At 40.9% G+C, this 17371-nt stretch overlaps 2 protein-coding genes across 5 annotated transcripts; one reads left to right on the forward strand and one right to left on the reverse strand.

Moving 5' to 3' along the window:
- The first annotated feature begins 36 nt into the window (after positions 1-36).
- Positions 37-10881, forward strand: tmem240b (transmembrane protein 240b). 4 transcript variants are annotated; one of them, XM_055217377.2, is made up of 4 exons: positions 37-645; positions 782-904; positions 10085-10287; positions 10361-10881. In XM_055217377.2, the coding sequence occupies exons 2-4, from the start codon at positions 819-821 to the stop codon at positions 10528-10530; spliced, it is 459 nt and encodes a 152-aa protein (XP_055073352.1). In that variant the 5' UTR covers positions 37-645; positions 782-818; the 3' UTR covers positions 10531-10881. The 4 variants fall into 4 exon arrangements, with proteins under 4 accessions (XP_055073352.1, XP_055073350.1, XP_055073353.1 ...); XM_055217375.2 differs by having other exon boundaries at positions 798-904; XM_055217378.2 differs by having other exon boundaries at positions 37-497.
- A 1182-nt stretch (positions 10882-12063) lies between these two features.
- On the reverse strand, positions 12064-16527 carry atad3 (ATPase family AAA domain containing 3). Its single transcript, XM_055217356.2, has 16 exons — positions 16233-16527; positions 15896-15972; positions 15714-15815; positions 15584-15643; positions 15433-15502; positions 15193-15358; positions 15029-15098; positions 14784-14939; positions 14649-14705; positions 14435-14560; positions 14223-14347; positions 14013-14064; positions 13846-13916; positions 13582-13749; positions 12725-12833; positions 12064-12549 (listed from the first exon to the last, which is right to left on the reverse strand). The coding sequence occupies exons 1-16, from the start codon at positions 16414-16416 to the stop codon at positions 12268-12270; spliced, it is 1875 nt and encodes a 624-aa protein (XP_055073331.2). The 5' UTR covers positions 16417-16527; the 3' UTR covers positions 12064-12267.
- Positions 16528-17371: the final 844 nt, after the last annotated feature.

The raw sequence follows: 17371 nt of genomic DNA on the forward strand, positions 1-17371 counted from the left end.
TGTACAATATCTCCACAAACCTCAGATGCTTATCCAGAAAACATTGTAATATCTCTTTAAACTGCGAACGTGGTATTGAGTGCGACTTTAAATCCGCGTGGGACTGATATTCCAGATGAGTGTGACGCAGGGCTTTCTCGTTAAGCTAATGGACTGATCTGAGGTCTGATACACATCGGATCACTTACAGATCCCAGGTGAAAGCGCTTGACGCGTTTATGTTCCGCGTGACTCGCGGTTTTCTGTGAAGGCGCGTGAAGATGAAAGCTTGCTGATATACAGAGCGACTCGTTATGGTGAAGGCGGATTCGCGTTGTCGACGCGCCGCGGCGTACGCGTGTTTGATAAACATAATGTAAAAACCGAGCCTCAGGTGAAACATCTGATGCTGCGAGTCTGATAACATTCATCTCCATCAGTGCTGCTGTACCTGTGAAGAAGAAGATGATGATGATGATGAAAGGATCCGCGAATATGTGATGAAGATGATGTTTATGGTCTGTGATGATTTTTCTGCATCTCTGTTGAAGATGATGTTGTGTTTGTGAAGATACTTGTGGATTGATCTGTGATGATGAAGATGATGTTTGTCTATGGACTGTGATGAAGATGATGTTTATGGTGACTGGAGCGGTTCTGGTTCTGGTAAGAGGAACCTGCTGCTGAGGAATGACATAATGACTGCAGCTGAACTTTATTAACTCGTTGTTTTGTATCTGTTTCTGTGGACGAACATGTTGAAATACAATTTTAAACGCTGATCGCTGGAAAATGGCTGTAGTTTTGGTGTTTTCCAGGCCATCGTGTGCGTGTCCGACATGAACGCGCTTCTGGACCGATTTCACAACTTCATTCTGCCGCGCATGCGTGGACCTGAGCGCGTGTGTCACTGCTCGTGCGGCAGGTAATCCACACCTGACCTACATGAACATTATACTGTACACCACCTTAACTACAGGACCTTTACATTTCAGTCACGTAGATCAAAATAACAACTAAATCAATAATTCATCATCACCATCATAAAGGCTACAAACGAGGTTTAGTGACGACACAGATATCAAGTTTTCGTTATAGTTTATGGTTCCCACAACCTCGTCTGTTTATTCGGGATCATTTCTAATAATCAGTAACTAGTTACACTCAACAGTAAGTTACTGTTATTTAATGGCTTTTCCTTCTCACTTTAAATACTTTGGTGAGTTAATAATGGTAACACTTTAGTGTAGTTTACAATTCTCACTATTAACTAGTTGGTTAGCATTAATATTACTGAGATATTGGCTGATTATTATAAAGCACATGTTTGATTCTGCAAAACTTATTCTAAATCCTTAATCCAATACTTAAACGTAACAATTACTTTACTTAGTATTAATAAGCAATAATTAGGAGTATGTTGAGGCAAAAAAGTTAATAACAAGTGTGTAACTTTAGTTTAAGAAGTGGGGGACCCATTTCTTGTATTTACATGCGTTTTAATAAAAAAATCCAGGAAATAAAGGCAGAATCTCAGTCCTGCTCCATCATGATGACATGTGGTTAAAAATCATGACAAATGAAAAGTGTGGGGGGGCATACCCGCCTGTCCCCAGTGTAAGAGCCACAAAGTTCATCTAAAATAATAATTTAGTAAAATTAATAAGAAAATATTTCATTAAAATTCATAAGATTTTTTGCTTTAAAATGCATATTTAGTAATGTTTAAATCTGATAACATTTAATTATTTTGAGCTTCCGGTCAGATCGCACTACGTCATAACACATGCGATTGAATGTGTTCAGTTTAGTTTGAAGTTAGATATGATGGAAGCAACACAGTTTTTTGACCGTGCGTACCATGTCTACTATGTAACAGCTTTTATTTATGTTTTGGAAGTAAACATTTAAAACGAAGATCGTGGTTTGCTCGTGTTTCAAATACTGGTTAAATTTGACTGACTTCAAAAGGTGGTACAGAAGAATAAGAAGCAAATAGGTGCCATTACATTAGTCAAAAAACTTGCTAATCAGAGATCGACGCTGGATTACCTGGATAAAGGAGGACGTTGTTAGCTGTTGTTGGATAAGGAGACAGCGGATTGGACTTTTTCGCCGCAAACAAGTGTCAACGAGTTGATGCCAGCTTACCTGCGTCGGATTGACACCCATTCGCCAGCCATTCACCGCTGTTTGTTCGTCTTTCCTCCGCTTCGTTAGCTAACGGCTAGTTGCTTATCAGTCAACGGAGAAGTAACGCTGCACGCTGAAAAGGGGACTTTTTCTTAAAAATACGTGAGACGCACGAAAGTAATGAGTGAGTTTGGAAGAGAAAAAAGGTATGATGACTTTTCCCTGTAAAACGTATGCTCATAACAAGCTCTGATTCAGTCAATGTGGAGTTATGGCGATCTTTAAGAAGTTGTTTTGCACTCGGTTATTTGAAGAAAGTGTTTGAAACGTTTGCATACGACTAAAGCATTAACTCTGCTATTTGTAAGATGGCTGAAGGAAATGAACAAAGATGTTTTGAGGATACAATGGAAAAGGGAAGGTCACATAAGATGACAGAGAAGGCTTTAGAAGAGAGATTGCAGAGGTTCATTGCATTGAGAAGAAGAACATTAGGAATTCTGACAAGCAAAAGAAAGGATTTGGAATCATTGATGAGTGATGCTCAAAATTTACAAAGGGTTAAATACATGATGGAAAATGATTTTGCAACATCACTAAATGAGTTTAAACGGCTCAACAACGAAGTTGCTAATCTTTTGACTGAAAATGAAAAAATGGATGATCAAGAGATTTGGTTTGAACCTAAAATGGCAGCAATAAGAGGATTTATGAAAACGACAAAAAATTGGATTGCAGCTGAGCATGAACTCAGCCAGCCAGTGGAAAAGGTGCTGCAAAAAGAACCAAATGTGGTTGATTATCTGCAAGAAACTGTTAAACCAAATGACAGTGTTTCACAGGTTGGGGTCAGTGATGTCACACATGCCAGCCTGCGTAGATCACAAATAAGTCGCACCTCAGCTGTGTCACGAGTATCGTCAGCAAGAGCTAGACAGGAAGCGGAACATGCAGCCCTGCTCGAACGTGCCGCAGCACTAAAGAAAATGCAACAGCTCGAATTTGAGGCAGCTAAAATCAAAGCTGAAAAGGAAGAGTTAGTGCTGGAAACTGCGTTAGCTGAAAGTAAAGCAAAATTAAGGGTGCTTAAGGAATATGAAAGATCTGAAGATGGTTTAAGTAGTTACGCGACAGTGCAAAAGCCACAAGATGGACATGTGATGGAAAGAGCTAGCATTTTGCTTCCACAGCAAGCTAATGCGGGCATTCATGTTCAATCACATACACAGCACTCTCGAATACAACAACAATCTCAAACAGTCTTCAATTATGTGTCTAATGCTCAATCTAACAAAGGTGATGACATAATAGCGGTTATGCAAAAACAGAATGTAATCACTGAGCTACTAGTAAGACAACAGCAGCTATCTCATCTTCCAACCAAGGACATTCCTGTGTTCAAGGGTGATGCTCTACAATACAAATCTTTCATGAGGGCGTTTGAACACGCAATAGAGCAAAAAACCAGCAATGATCAAGACAAACTGTACTTTTTGGAACAATTTACGGCCGGTGAACCTCAAGAGCTTGTTCGCAGCTGTGCTCATATGACGCCAAACAAAGGCTACTGCGAGGCGAAGCGACTACTTCATAAGCACTATGGGGATGAATTACGGATTGCCAGCGCGTACATTGACAAAGCACTCAAATGGCCTCAAGTAAAATCTGATGATGGGAAAGCATTGAGCGCTTATGCAATGTTTTTGATTGGATGTCGCAATACTATGGAAGACATTGAATTCCTAGAGGAGATGGATAACCCAACCAACTTAAGGACAGTGGTGTCTAAGCTACCATATAAATTGAAAGAACGTTGGCGTGCTGAAGCTTATGACATAAAAGAGCGAAGAGGTGGGAGAGCAAGGTTTGCTGATTTGGTAAATTACATAGACCGCCAAGCTAGAATAGCGATGGATCCCCTCTTTGGTAATATCTCAGACAGCCGTCCAATCTCAAGTGGAAAGATTGAACAAAAAGAAAAATATCATGGAAGGAAAGAGGTCCGTGGAAGCAGTTTCGCAACAAATGTTTTCAATGAAGGCAAAGGGCCTCAAGAAACGCATGTTAAGCCAGCAAATATCAGTAAACCTGTGAGTGCCTTTGAGAAGCCGTGTTTATACTGCCAGCAATCACATACCCTTGCCTCATGCAGCAAAATCAAACAACAACCACATAAGGAGCGCGTGGATTTCTTAAAAATGAAGGGCTTGTGTTTTGGATGCTTAGTTCCAGGTCATCTTAGCAAATTCTGCAAAAGAAGAATTGAGTGTAAAGAGTGTGCTTTAAAGCATCCAGACATTCTGCACATAATAAAGGAAAAGGAAGAAGGTTCTGTCTTACCTGAAAAGAAAGATGCTCAACATGGAAGTGAAGTATCTTGTGCACAAGTTTCTATCCTGCAAGAATCCTGTAGCCTCACGGGGGCCGGAGAAGCGGAATGTGTGCTGTCAATAGTACCGGTAAAGATCAAATCGAAAAGGAGTGACAAGTGTGTTGAAACATACGCCTTTCTGGACCCGGGAAGCACAGCAACGTTCTGCACAGAAGACCTGCAAAAGAAACTAAACGTGAAAGGGAAACCAACACAAATACTGCTTAGCACTATGGGTGAAGACAAACCTGGAGGACAGAAGCTCATGAATAGTTTCGTCATATCAGACTTGGAAGTGTGCGGGCTGGAGGACACCAAGTTCATTGAGCTACCAAAGGTGTTTACTCATAGCAACATACCTGTCCATATCGAAAACATACCTAAAAGGTCAGATATACAGAAGTGGCCTTATTTAAATGAAGTACGCTTGCCAGAGATAAAAGCGGATGTAGGCCTACTTATTGGAGCTAACTGTTCAAGAGCAATGGAACCATGGCATGTTATTAATGCAAAGGATGGAGGCCCTTATGCTGTGAAGACTGCCATAGGCTGGGTTGTGAACGGACCTGTAAGAAAGGAACTAAATGATTCAATGAATGAAACACCTACCTTTTCTGTAAACAGAATTTCTGTGATGGAGATTGAGAAGCTACTGGTCCAACAGTATAACACTGACTTTCCAGAGCGTTATTATGATGATCGAATGGAGATGTCTTGTGAAGACAAACAATTTATGCAGTCTGTACAGAAAACCACAATTTTTGAGAACGGACATTACAGCATTGGACTGCCATTAAGGAATGAGAAACTCCAAATGCCTAATAACCGTTGTGTGGCAGAACAGCGCATAGCTTGTTTGCTTAGAAAATTCAAGAAGAATCCTGAATTTTTTGAAGAATACAAAAACTTCATGGAGACCATCATTGACAAAGGCTACGCTGTCCAAGTTCCAGTCCAACAGCTGAAACGTGATGACAACAGGCTGTTTTACATACCACATCACGGGGTGTATCACCCAAAGAAAAATAAGTTGAGGGTGGTCTTCGACTGCACAGCTTCGTTTCAAGATAGGTCTCTGAATAGTGAACTGCTCCAAGGACCTGACCTGACCAACACGTTAATTGGTGTGCTTTTAAGATTTCGTGAGGAGCCAGTAGCTATAATGGCGGACATCGAGTCGATGTTTTACCAGGTCAAGGTGCCGGAACGTGACGCAGACTTACTCCGTTTTCTTTGGGGGCCCAATGGCAAGTTGAACGAGCCTATGAAGGAATTTCGAATGACTGTGCACCTCTTTGGAGCCACTTCTTCACCAAGTGTTGCCTCATATGCACTAAAAAAAACTGCTGAAGATCACAAGGCTGATGTATCTCCAGAAGCTGTTCAGACAGTTCTGCGCAACTTCTACGTAGATGACTGTTTGAAAAGTGTAGCTAAAGAAGAAGATGCGGTGACCCTGGCTAGAGATCTTCGTACCCTGTGTGCCAGTGGAGGCTTCACTTTAACAAAGTGGGTGAGCAATAGCAGGCAGGTGTTAATGACAATCCCTGAAGTGCATAGAGCCAGTGAAGTGAAGGACTTGGATCTAAGACATGACGCTTTGACAGTCGAGAGGACCCTCGGTGTACAGTGGGACACTGAAACCGATACTTTCACCTACAGTATGAAGCTGCAAGACAAGCCAATGACCAGAAGAGGAATTTTATCAGTCGTGAATTCCATCTACGACCCCCTTGGCTTTCTGGCTCCAGTCATCTTGCCCGCTAAACTCCTGTTGAAAGATCTTTGTAAAGAACAATACGGATGGGATGAGAACATTGGTGGAAAACACGCTGAAGTTTGGAAAAGATGGACCGAAGATGTCAGTCATCTCTCTACCTTCCATGTGAGCAGGTGTTTGAAGCCTACAGATTTTGGTTGCACTGCAGTAGCACAGTTACATCATTTTTCAGACGCATCTGAGTCTGCATACGGCACTGTGTCCTATCTGCTGTTAGAGAATAGCCAAGGTGAGAAACGATGTGCATTCCTCATGGGGAAGACTAGAGTGGCTCCACTCAAACTGGTCACCATTCCCAGACTGGAGTTGACCGCAGCAGTTGTCGCTGTTAAAATAGACAAGATGTTACATCAAGAGCTTCAAGTTCCATTGCAACAATCAATTTTTTGGACAGACAGTACTACTGTGCTCAGATATATTGACAGTGACTCTGCTCGTTTCAAAACTTTCGTTGCAAACAGAATCTCGTTGATCCGAGAAGCAACCAAGCCATCACAGTGGAAGTATGTCAGAACAACAGAAAATCCTGCAGATCAAGCCAGTAGAGGCCTGAAAGCTAAAAGTTTGATGCAAGGAGGAACATGGATCAATGGGCCGGCCTTCTTGCTGGACAAGGAACGTGACTGGCCTGAACAACCTGTGCAAAGGAAGGAAAGCCTTCAAAATGATCCAGAAGTTAAGAAAGGAGCTACAGTCAACATGATTAATGTCAAGGAAAACACAGATCCAATCGACAAACTGATCAGCTATTACTCAGACTGGCATAAACTAAAAAGAGCAGTTGCCTGGATTTTAAAGGTGAAGGAAAATCTGTGGAAACTGAAAGAGGAAAGAAAGGAAATATCAAGAAAGATCAGGGAAACAGAAAAGGACCCTGAAAAGGAAAGATCAAAATTGGAACAACAAATGAAGAAATTCAAAGCAACAACAAATAAATCACTTACTTTGGATGATCTGGTTGTCGCAGAATCTGAAATCATCAAATTCAGTCAAAGACAGCAGTTTGGAGAAGAAATCAAAGTGCTGGAGAAAGGTAAACAGCTCAGTCATAGCAGTCAACTGTTCAAATTGGATCCGATTCTTCAAGATGACACGTTAAGGGTTGGTGGAAGACTCAACAAGTCTGCCATGCCAGAAAACGCTAAACGTCCAGCAATTATTTCAAAGCACAGCAAAGTTGCAACATTGATTTTGAGAGACATACACCAAAGAACAGGACACTGTGGGCGCAGCTATGTCTTAGCACAACTGAGATGCAGGTACTGGATCCCACAAGCCAATTCTGCAATTCGAAAGATAATCAACAAATGTACAGTGTGCCGCAGGATTAATGGAAAGGTTGGTGAGCAAAAGATGGCAAACCTGCCTGAAGATAGGCTCTTGCCAGATAAGCCTCCTTTCACAAATACCGGTGTTGATTTCTTTGGGCCGTTTGATGTCAAGCGGGGCCGAAATACAGTCAAAAGGTACGGTGTGATGTTCACTTGTCTCACTCTCAGAGCGGTGCACATTGAAGTTGCAGATAGCCTCGACACAGACTCCTGTATTAATGCAATTCGTCGCTTTATATGCAGGAGAGGTCAAGTTACCATCATGCGTTCTGACAACGGCACAAATTTTGTGGCCGCTGAAAGAGAGTTGAAAGAAGCCATTCAACAGCTGGATAATGACAAGATTGAAAAGGCCTTACAACCAAAGGGAATAAAGTGGATATTCAATAGCCCAGCTGCTTCGCACCAAGGCGGGATTTGGGAAAGACAAATTCGGACTGTGCGAAAAATCTTAAATTCCCTTTTGAAAGAGCAAGCAGTGAACGATGATTGTCTTCTGACAATAATGTGTGAGGTTGAAAGCATCATCAACGGTAGGCCACTTACAACAATGTCAGATGATGTGAATGATGTAGAACCTCTAACACCCAATCATTTACTGCTGTTGAAATCTCAACCCAAAATGCCTCCAGGGATTTTCAGCAAAGATGACATGTACACAAGAAAGAGATGGAAGCAAGTTCAATATCTTGTGGATTTATTTTGGACTAGATGGACCCGTGAATACCTTCCACTTCTTCAAGAGCGCCAGAAATGGCTAAAGCCAAGAAGAAACTTCATGACAGGAGATGTTGTGTTACTAGTGGATAGCTCTTCCCCACGAAACTCCTGGCTCATGGGAAGGGTAGTTGAAACGTTGCCGGACTCCAATGGAATAGTACGAAGAGTGAGGATAAAGACCAAGACCAACACTCTGGAAAGGCCTATAAACAAACTGTGCTTGTTGGAAGAGGCGACGTCAGAAGAGTGAAGAAAGAAGAAACCAGTTGATAATTTATGGGAAAAAAGTTTGGCTCTTTGTGTTTAAGTTTATAATTGCTTAGTCCTCTTGCCTAACCAATTAGGGGCCGGGTAATGTAAGAGCCACATAGGAATAAGTTCATCTAAAATAATAATTTAGTAAAATTAATAAGAAAATATTTCATTAAAATTCATAAGATATTTTTGCTTTAAAATGCATATTTAGTAATGTTTAAATCTGATAACATTTAATTATTTTGAGCTTCCGGTCAGATCGCACTACGTCATAACACATGCGATTGAATGTGTTCAGTTTAGTTTGAAGTTAGATATGATGGAAGCAACACAGTTTTTTGACCGTGCGTACCATGTCTACTATGTAACAGCTTTTATTTATGTTTTGGAAGTAAACATTTAAAACGAAGATCGTGGTTTGCTCGTGTTTCAAATACTGGTTAAATTTGACTGACTTCAAAAGGTGGTACAGAAGAATAAGAAGCAAATAGGTGCCATTACACCCAGTATAAATTACACCTCTGGTTAAAAGTACTTTATTTATAAAGTAATAAGTCATTAAATACTTTTTGGAGAGAGTTATTTTGTAAAGTAATCTAATAAGATGTAATTAGTAACTTCGTAATCAATTACTTTTTTTTGAGTAACTTACCCAAAACTTTTCAATTTTATATATATATATATATATATATATATATATATATATATATATATATATAGAGAGAGAGAGAGAGAGAGAGAGAGAGAGAGAGAGAGAGAGAGAGCACTTTTCACAAGTGTTAATTGTTTCAAAGCAGCTTTACATGAATAGATGTAGAGGAAAACACAGAAAAATCGATAGATAATATAAGAAGCAGAATACAGCGACTAAGAATAAACCATACAAGCGAGCGTAGTAATAATGTAACGTATACAGTAAAGTGCTAAGTTAAGCCAAAGTTGTCTGACTCCATGGGATGAAAAAACCTCCTAGGAGAAAAACCCTGTGAGAAAACTCATAGAAGGAGAAAAACCCAAAACTATTAACCATACATATAATTGATTTAATTGTATTATTAAAATCCCCTACTGGAGTAATTTTTAACATTTCTAATAAAACTACAATGTTATGTAACTCTGCAGAAGACATTGTATTTAATAAATGATAAATAAATTACTTGATTTACTAATTTCAATACAGAGGATTTAAAGCAGATAAATAAACGTTTAATGAAAAACTTGTTGATAATGTTGTATTTAACTGTGTTTTTATATTTTCTGCAGTGATAAACTTCATCTGGACATTATAACAAAGTCTCACAGTGATATTTTTAACAAAGACTATAAATGGAAACGGGAAATGTTTCTGTTCTTCTGACCTAGTTCTGATTGTTGTGTCTCACATGACCATGCAAACCAAATTATCTTCCTTCAGCTTTAAACTTTACTTTGTTTCTGTGTTTTTCCAAAAGAAGACAAACTGATTTCATATGAAAAGATTTCTCATCTCAGCTTTATCTTCTCTCTGTCCTGAAGGCATCACGTGGAGTATGTGATCCCGTACGAGGGATCCGTCTCCGGGGAATCCATAAGTTCCTCCACGAGTAACAGCGTAAGCAAACAGGAACTGGACCTGGTTCTGGGTCTTCTGATGGGTTTCTGTATCAGCTGGCTCTTGCTGTGGCTGGATGGAGCGCTTCATTACGCCCTGAGGTTCTGGAGGTCCAACAGACACCACGGTAAGACTCTTTGTCACACGAGAGTTTGTTTGGAGTGATTTGATTGGTCGCTGATGTTGTGGTCGTGTCTCAGGTGAAGATGGTGAGCTGTGGCGCTCGTGGCGATGGGTTTCTCGTGTGTGTAACCTACGAGAGCTGCGCAGACGTCTGCAAACCCGCAGGACAGAAGACTCTGGTAATAATGTGGTACACGTCAAACAGAAGCTCTACCACAACGGCCACCCGAGCCCTCGCAGACTCTGACAGACACACAATCACAACACAACTACACAACGGTCCATGATAAACTGCAGTCTGTTGTGTGGATCTCCTGCCTGCTGGATTCTCTCGGAGGATTCTGTGTTTCTGCTTGCTGTGTGTTTTTCACGAGTGTTCGTTTTGTAGGGGTACGACACGTCATCGAGGGGGGTTTGCATTTTTTAGAAGAATATTTGTGTACCGGGTAACAGTGTCTGTTTTAGAAACACGGCATGCTGGGTAATCTTTAGTAAAAACGGGTCAGGGGGACAAAGTATTTTAATGTTTTAGTGATGTATGAGAGTGTGTGATGTTTGTAATTTGTGTTTGTGTTACATTAAAGTGATGGAACTCAAACTAACCAGCTTCAATTCACTTTCCACCATCACACAAATAATAATATAGGAGTGGTTTCCCAGACAGGGTTTAGATTAATCCAGGGTTATCCTTTACTTATTTAAGTAGGGTTTACAAATAAACCTTATAAAAAACACTACTGGTGTACATCTTAAAATAAAACAATGACACTGATATATGTTAAGATAGGTCAGTGCAAGACGTTTGGAAATTAAGACAGCTCAAACATGTATTTTAGTCTGGTACTAGGATAAACCGTGTCCGAGAAACTGGCACAATAATCCACACACCCGTCATCTTCACTCGGACTCAAAATAAATAAAAGTATTTTTTTACCGGGCCACCTAACTTTACTTCAATATTTTGGATGTCAATTTTTATGGAATCATGACTAACTAGATTTATTATTGCAGTTTACATTAATAATCATCATTTTGGGAATAGATTGATATAGTGGGAGTCAGTTTCTAAAATGTCATGGCCTCGATGTTTTTACATATTTATAAGACTAATACCTGATTCTTTACCTAAAAAATCACGACCAACTATCACTGGAAAGCTTCGAGAATGTACTTTACATATTTCAAGGTCATCTGATGATCGAAATAAAGCAGTGAGTGTTTTTGTTAAATGACCCCCATAGGAATGCATATTAATTATATATTAATAACACTAATATTATTCATCTTAAAAAACTGTTGACAAACTGTTATATCATTGGAAAGCTCCAAGAATGTAGTTTTCATATTTTAGCAGTAATAATAATGCAGTGACAGTAATTTCTTAATTTGTGACAAGAGTATGCAGCAAACCAATGACACCAAGTGGCCGTTGTTGGTAATTCACATTTTTTTGTGAATTTAAATTATAAAAACATTTTCGAGAAACATTTACATTTTTATAATTTTATTTATAAAACCGTTACTGCATTATTTTTATTTATTCCCATTAATGTAAACTGCTATGTTTACCTCCAGACACCTCAGTGAAAAACTTTAAAGTGTTTTCTTTAAAACAAGTTATATTAATTTGTAGGTGCACATAAACTTTTCACCCCCACACTCAAAAAGGGGGGCAGTTAAGGGTAATACTCATTTAAATTAAAGGTATATTTGAAAAGCAGAACTTAAAAAGTCAGTGTCACTCATTCAATCTCTCAGAATAAAATATAGAAAGACATCATAGGAAATGAAACTTGTTTTACTGTCAGACATAAACATGATCTCATCTTATTTAATTTGTTTTCAGTCTTTGTGATTAACAGCTTATTTTAGTTTCATACAGAAATGTTACACAGACATCAGCTCACCTGAACAAACTACATATCCTAACAAACACACACGTGTGTTACTTTCATCTTAATACACAGGACAGACTCTGAACGCTCTATACTGGAGTCCCGTCTTTAGGGTCCGGCTCTCGTTTTGAGGCGTTTGTAGCTGTGGCGTCAGGTTTATCCAGCTCTGATGTCACAGGAAGTGGAGGTGAGAATCCCGTCTTAGTGGCTTTACTGTGACTCTCTGGAGACATCGCTCGACCCTCGTTGTCCAGGACGCCCTCACCGTGCAACCAGTTCATCTTCTGTCTGTGCTGACGGATGGCGTCTTCCACACGTGCGTCAATCATGGCCTCCGTCAGGACACCGTCCTCTGATGAGTATGCAGCCGCCTAAATAAACAAAGACAGTGATATACTAGTCTCCAACTTCAGTACAACTACTACTAACTTTATGTTAATTTGATCAAGTTTCTCTCAACAATGACGTTCATGTTATGTGCGAGTTTAATGAAACACATTTAACAGAAAGACGATTAGACTGCATGATCCTGAAGCAGATACACACCTGCCAAGCAACTCCCAGTTTTGAGATCTCACGTCCAGACATCCCGGACACTCGATCAGCGATTTCAGAACATTTGAGTCCATAATCAAACTGAGCCAATTTCAACCTCCTGTACACACAAACAAACACAGAGTTTTATATCATCAGCATAAAGGCCACAAACACAATCGGTGCACACTATATACTGTATACTAGGTATGCACTATGCAACATTAAAGGACAACTACACCATTTTTCAATATTTTACTATGTTCTTACCTCAACTTAGATTAAATAATACATCCCTGTCTTTTTTCAATGGGTGCACTTTATTTTTGTACAGCGCATCGTGAATGTGTTAGCATTTAGCCTAGCCCCACTCATTCCTTAGGATCCAAACAGGGATGAATTTAGAAGCCACCAAACACTTCCACGTTATCCCTATTTAAAGACTGTTACATGAGTAGTTACACGAGGAAGTATGGTGGCACATAATAAAACGTAGCGATTTTTTTAAGCTGATAAAAAATGAGAACTATATTGTATGGCGGAAGAGCACTTAGTTTGCAGCACTTTGACTTCATCACTCCTGTGAACTCCCCCCCTCTCGTTCAAACTCAGTGAGAGGAGGAGTGTTGATGTTACTGCGCCAGAGGTCAAAGTGCTGCAAACATGGAAGCGTTTAGTGGCTTCTGAATTCATCCCTTTTTGGAGCCATATGAATGAATGTGGCTAGGCTAAATGCTAACACCTTCACGATGCGCTGTACAAAGATGAAGTGCACACATTGAAAAAACTGTGCACCCTATGAAGTCTACACTTCAGTGATGTCATCAGTAGTATGCTGTGCTATAGGTGTGTGTGTGTGTTATACTCACTGGCGTCCTCCAGTGGCAGGTTCCAGCACATATCGATCAAAGTAAAGCCGCACGAGTCGCTCTCTCTCATCAGGTCCAGGCAGCATGAAGTTCACAATCTCATCGATTCTGTCATTTATAGCCCAATCAAACTGCTCGGGCTGATTACTGGCCAATACCAGCATGAACCTGCAGACACACACAAAAAACATCATTGTGATCTGTCTGTCCTTATGTGTGTGTGTGTCTGTCTATAAGAACATCAGAGACAGAAAGAGAGTTTACTTGTTGCTCTGTTCTCCAGTGCGATACAGGAATGCATTTAAAGTCGCTCGCAGATCTTCACTGATCTTCTCCTGAAACACACAAACACACACACACACAACACTGCTTTAGTAACACACACGACACACATGTTGTATAAACATGAGAGAGAGAGAAACAAGTCTTACAGTGGATCTCTTGCGCAGGAATGCGTCGGCTTCATCCACAAACAACAACAGCCTACAAACACACACAATAAATGTTTAGATTGACTTTAATCTTCAGCTCAAACATAAATATTAAAATAAAACGATTAAACTTCACGTTCAGAATATGAAGCGTGTTGTTGATGATTTTCTCTCTGTGCTTTATTTCAATGTAAATCACATGCGTCTCACCCGCGGCTGCTGGTTCCAGCCCAGTCGAACACTTTGTGCATGGCCGTCACTCCGTCTCGACCCATCGGCGCCACATCGCCCCCCGTCATGATGGCATAATCCATCCCAGAATGCACTGCTAGTTTCTGTTCACAGACACATCAGGAGCAGTTAGATGAGCCGTTGGCTGTCATATTCATCAACATGTTTGTGTGCGTGTGTGTGTGCGTCACCTTAGCGAAGAGCGTCTTTCCTGTTCCCGGTGGGCCGTACATGAGAATATTCCGGTACAGACCTCGATTTTGTCTGGTGTTTCTTGTTGCTATGGCGATGTCACGCACGCGCTCTTCTAGAGACGGCTGCGCAGACGCAAGAGATGGGATTCACTTCAGTAAGTCAACATGAAAGTGTTCGGCAAATAGTTCAGGTGTTGTGTTTTTAACTCACACTGAGCACGACTCCCTCCAGAGCGTCCTGTGGTTTACTCTTCAAACGCTTCACCATCTGAAAAACACACACAGACACCGTCACACCTCACTTCCTGTCTACACAGGAAGTCATCAGATTAAGGTCATCTCGTACCTTGATGGGGTGTTTGAGCGCTTCCACCACGGTGATCCGTGACGTTTCCCGCACCAGCGAGGGTTTTCCTAACCGAGCTTCGATGTATCGACCGGCCACAGCGGTGGCGTTGCGTGCGGAGTAAACGCCCACTGCCAGCAGCGTGAGTCCTGCCACCTACAGGAGAGGAGGAGCAGCGCAACTCAATCAATACTGAATATATAAAGAGCTTCAGCTGATGTGTCAGAGACGAGGAAAGACTTTACTGTAGCTGTGACTTTATCCCAATCAGATACGAACGTCTTGAAGCCTTCTCCAAAAACAGCACCTGCAGTCCTACACAACACACACAAATACACAACATCACATCAACACATACAGACAATGAGCACTGATACATGTGTGTGTGTTTGTGTGTGTGTTTGTGTACCGTATAGACTCTAATACAGTCTGTCTGTGTTCAGCCGCCTTCAGTCGGATTTGTTCGCGGATGATGTCAGCGTTCTCTCTCTCGACGCGTGCACGAGCTTTAGACTCCGCCTCCACGCGCAACATCTCGTTCTTGTGTCGCAGCTCCATCTCGTGCTCAATGGTTGCTATGGAAACAAGTTTTGTTATGATCAAACGTAAATGCACGTCGTGTTGTGATTATTATGCAATGGTGTTGCACCTTTCCTCATGGCCTCCTGCTTCTGTACGGACTCCTCTTGTCTGCGCAGGTTCTCCTCATTCAGAACTTGCTGCAGACCAATAAAGAGGAGACGTTAGGATGACACGTGACGTGACGCGGTATAAATGCAGACGAATTTCTTCATACGCACCTGCTGGCGGAGTTGATCTTCGTATCGCTGCCGGGCGAGTTTATCCTGATACTGAGCTCTCTGTGGAAAGAGTCACATGATCACAGTGATGTCAGAGACTATGATACGAGCGCTGGAGTGAATTTCTTACCGCCTGATGCTGTTTGGTTTCCTCATTCAGGGTTTTCCTCCGTTCTTCTCCCTGAATGCGGATCTGATCGCCCTTCAGCTGCTCCAGAGCCGCCTCGTACTCCTGAAGATCACATCAAACTTCAAACATCTGACCAATGAGCACTCATGATTTGAGATTTGTTTGGTTGTCAGATTGTGTACCTTCATCTTGGCTTGATGTTCGATCTGGACGGTCTGTTCCTGCATGCGAGCGAGATCCAGCGCCTCTTTGGCATGACCTGTCATCACACATCACTCTCATTATCATTTTTAAGACATTTCTCATGATTTTCGTGTAAATACTGTGGTAAACATTCAGTACAATTCAGAACAAGTATGCATGATAAAGTCATGGATGTGGGGGGCGTGACCTTTGACCTAATGCCCTTCACATGCTCATGACATGAACACACGCGCTCTTGACATGTGAAACATGACGTCACGCACACAGACTGAAACGCACGGTGGTCGGACCCGCGGGTCTGATGCCGGTACTCACGGGATCGGTCCAGTTCTTTGGCCGCATTCGCTGCGCGCTCCAGTCCCGTGGGGTCGAAGTTGCTCCATTTGTCCTTCGGTTTGTCACCGGAGCCGCCGGGCGGAGGCGCGGGAGGAGCGGGCGGAACCGGGCCATCCGGCGGAGCGACACTCTGGCCTTTATTGAGCCCGAACAGCCACGACATGATTCAATGTGAGCACGCAGACCCGGTACTGACTGAACTCACAGTCACTCCACGCTGCCGCATTCTGGGCATGCGCACTGCTTCCTGAGCACCGTTGCGAGCTTCTGATTGGCTGACACGCTCGTCCTTCTTCAGAAGGTCAGGGAGGAAGCCACGCCCCTCGAGCGTGTACGGTGGCCGAAAAGCTTCTGCAAACATCTTAACGGAGACTTGCATCATATTTATGTTTACCAAATCATTACATGAGATACTGTTAGACATATTTATATACTTTAATGATCAAACATTTCATAAAGAAAATGAATATTTTATTCAAATACTGACTTTACTGGGGAAATTTCAAATTCATAAACATTTTATAAATGAGCTTTATTGTACTATATGCTAAAATATTGTAAACATAAAAAATGTAAGATTACAAGCAAATATGACATTGCTAATTAAATTACACAATTTTCTCATTTTTTTGTTTGTTTATTTTATTTATTATTGAATTAACTTTGGCTTGCTGATTGTGTGATTGTTTACTTTTGTTTAATTGTAATGTTTCTCATTGTGATGTTGTATTATGGCAAACATGAGATATTGTTCATCTTTTCTTATAGTTTTGCAAATATACATTTGTTATTATAATTATAAACATAAAATTTTAAAAACACATTTCCAGCGACATACAACTCAAATAAGCCGTAACTGTACTGATAACCTAAAATTAATAAAAGTACATCAAGAAATGTCATTATTTGTTAGACTAGTATGATCTGGTCTGATCTAGTCTTTAGTTTAGTTATTTTATTCGTATGTCTATGTTGCTGTAAATGCAGCTGTCTGCTGATGAATGAATATAAAGAATATATACACATTAAAAAGATTTAATGTCAGAAGACAAACTGATAGACAATGAGACTTTTTTAAGATGTCAAATAAATCTTTTGTGTCCCCCAGAGAACATTAT

Source organism: Misgurnus anguillicaudatus, unplaced genomic scaffold (genome assembly GCF_027580225.2).
Source record: "Misgurnus anguillicaudatus unplaced genomic scaffold, ASM2758022v2 HiC_scaffold_31, whole genome shotgun sequence".
NCBI lineage: Eukaryota > Metazoa > Chordata > Actinopteri > Cypriniformes > Cobitidae > Misgurnus > Misgurnus anguillicaudatus.

Excerpts from the sequence above, each read along its gene's own strand:
- tmem240b (XM_055217375.2), top strand. The coding sequence starts at position 604 with ATGAAGATGATGTTTATGGTGACTGGAGCGGTTCTGGTTCTG. Across the intron at positions 905-10,084 it reads TGTCACTGCTCGTGCGGCAG|GCATCACGTGGAGTATGTGA; the intron begins GTAATCCACACC and ends TCTGTCCTGAAG. Across the intron at positions 10,288-10,360 it reads GAGGTCCAACAGACACCACG|GTGAAGATGGTGAGCTGTGG; the intron begins GTAAGACTCTTT and ends GTCGTGTCTCAG.
- atad3 (XM_055217356.2), bottom strand. The coding sequence starts at position 16,416 with ATGTCGTGGCTGTTCGGGCTCAATAAAGGCCAGAGTGTCGCTCCGCCG. Across the intron at positions 15,816-15,895 it reads AACATCAAGCCAAGATGAAG|GAGTACGAGGCGGCTCTGGA; the intron begins GTACACAATCTG and ends TGTGATCTTCAG. Across the intron at positions 13,917-14,012 it reads TCCTGCGCAAGAGATCCACT|GAGAAGATCAGTGAAGATCT; the intron begins GTAAGACTTGTT and ends TGTGTGTTTCAG.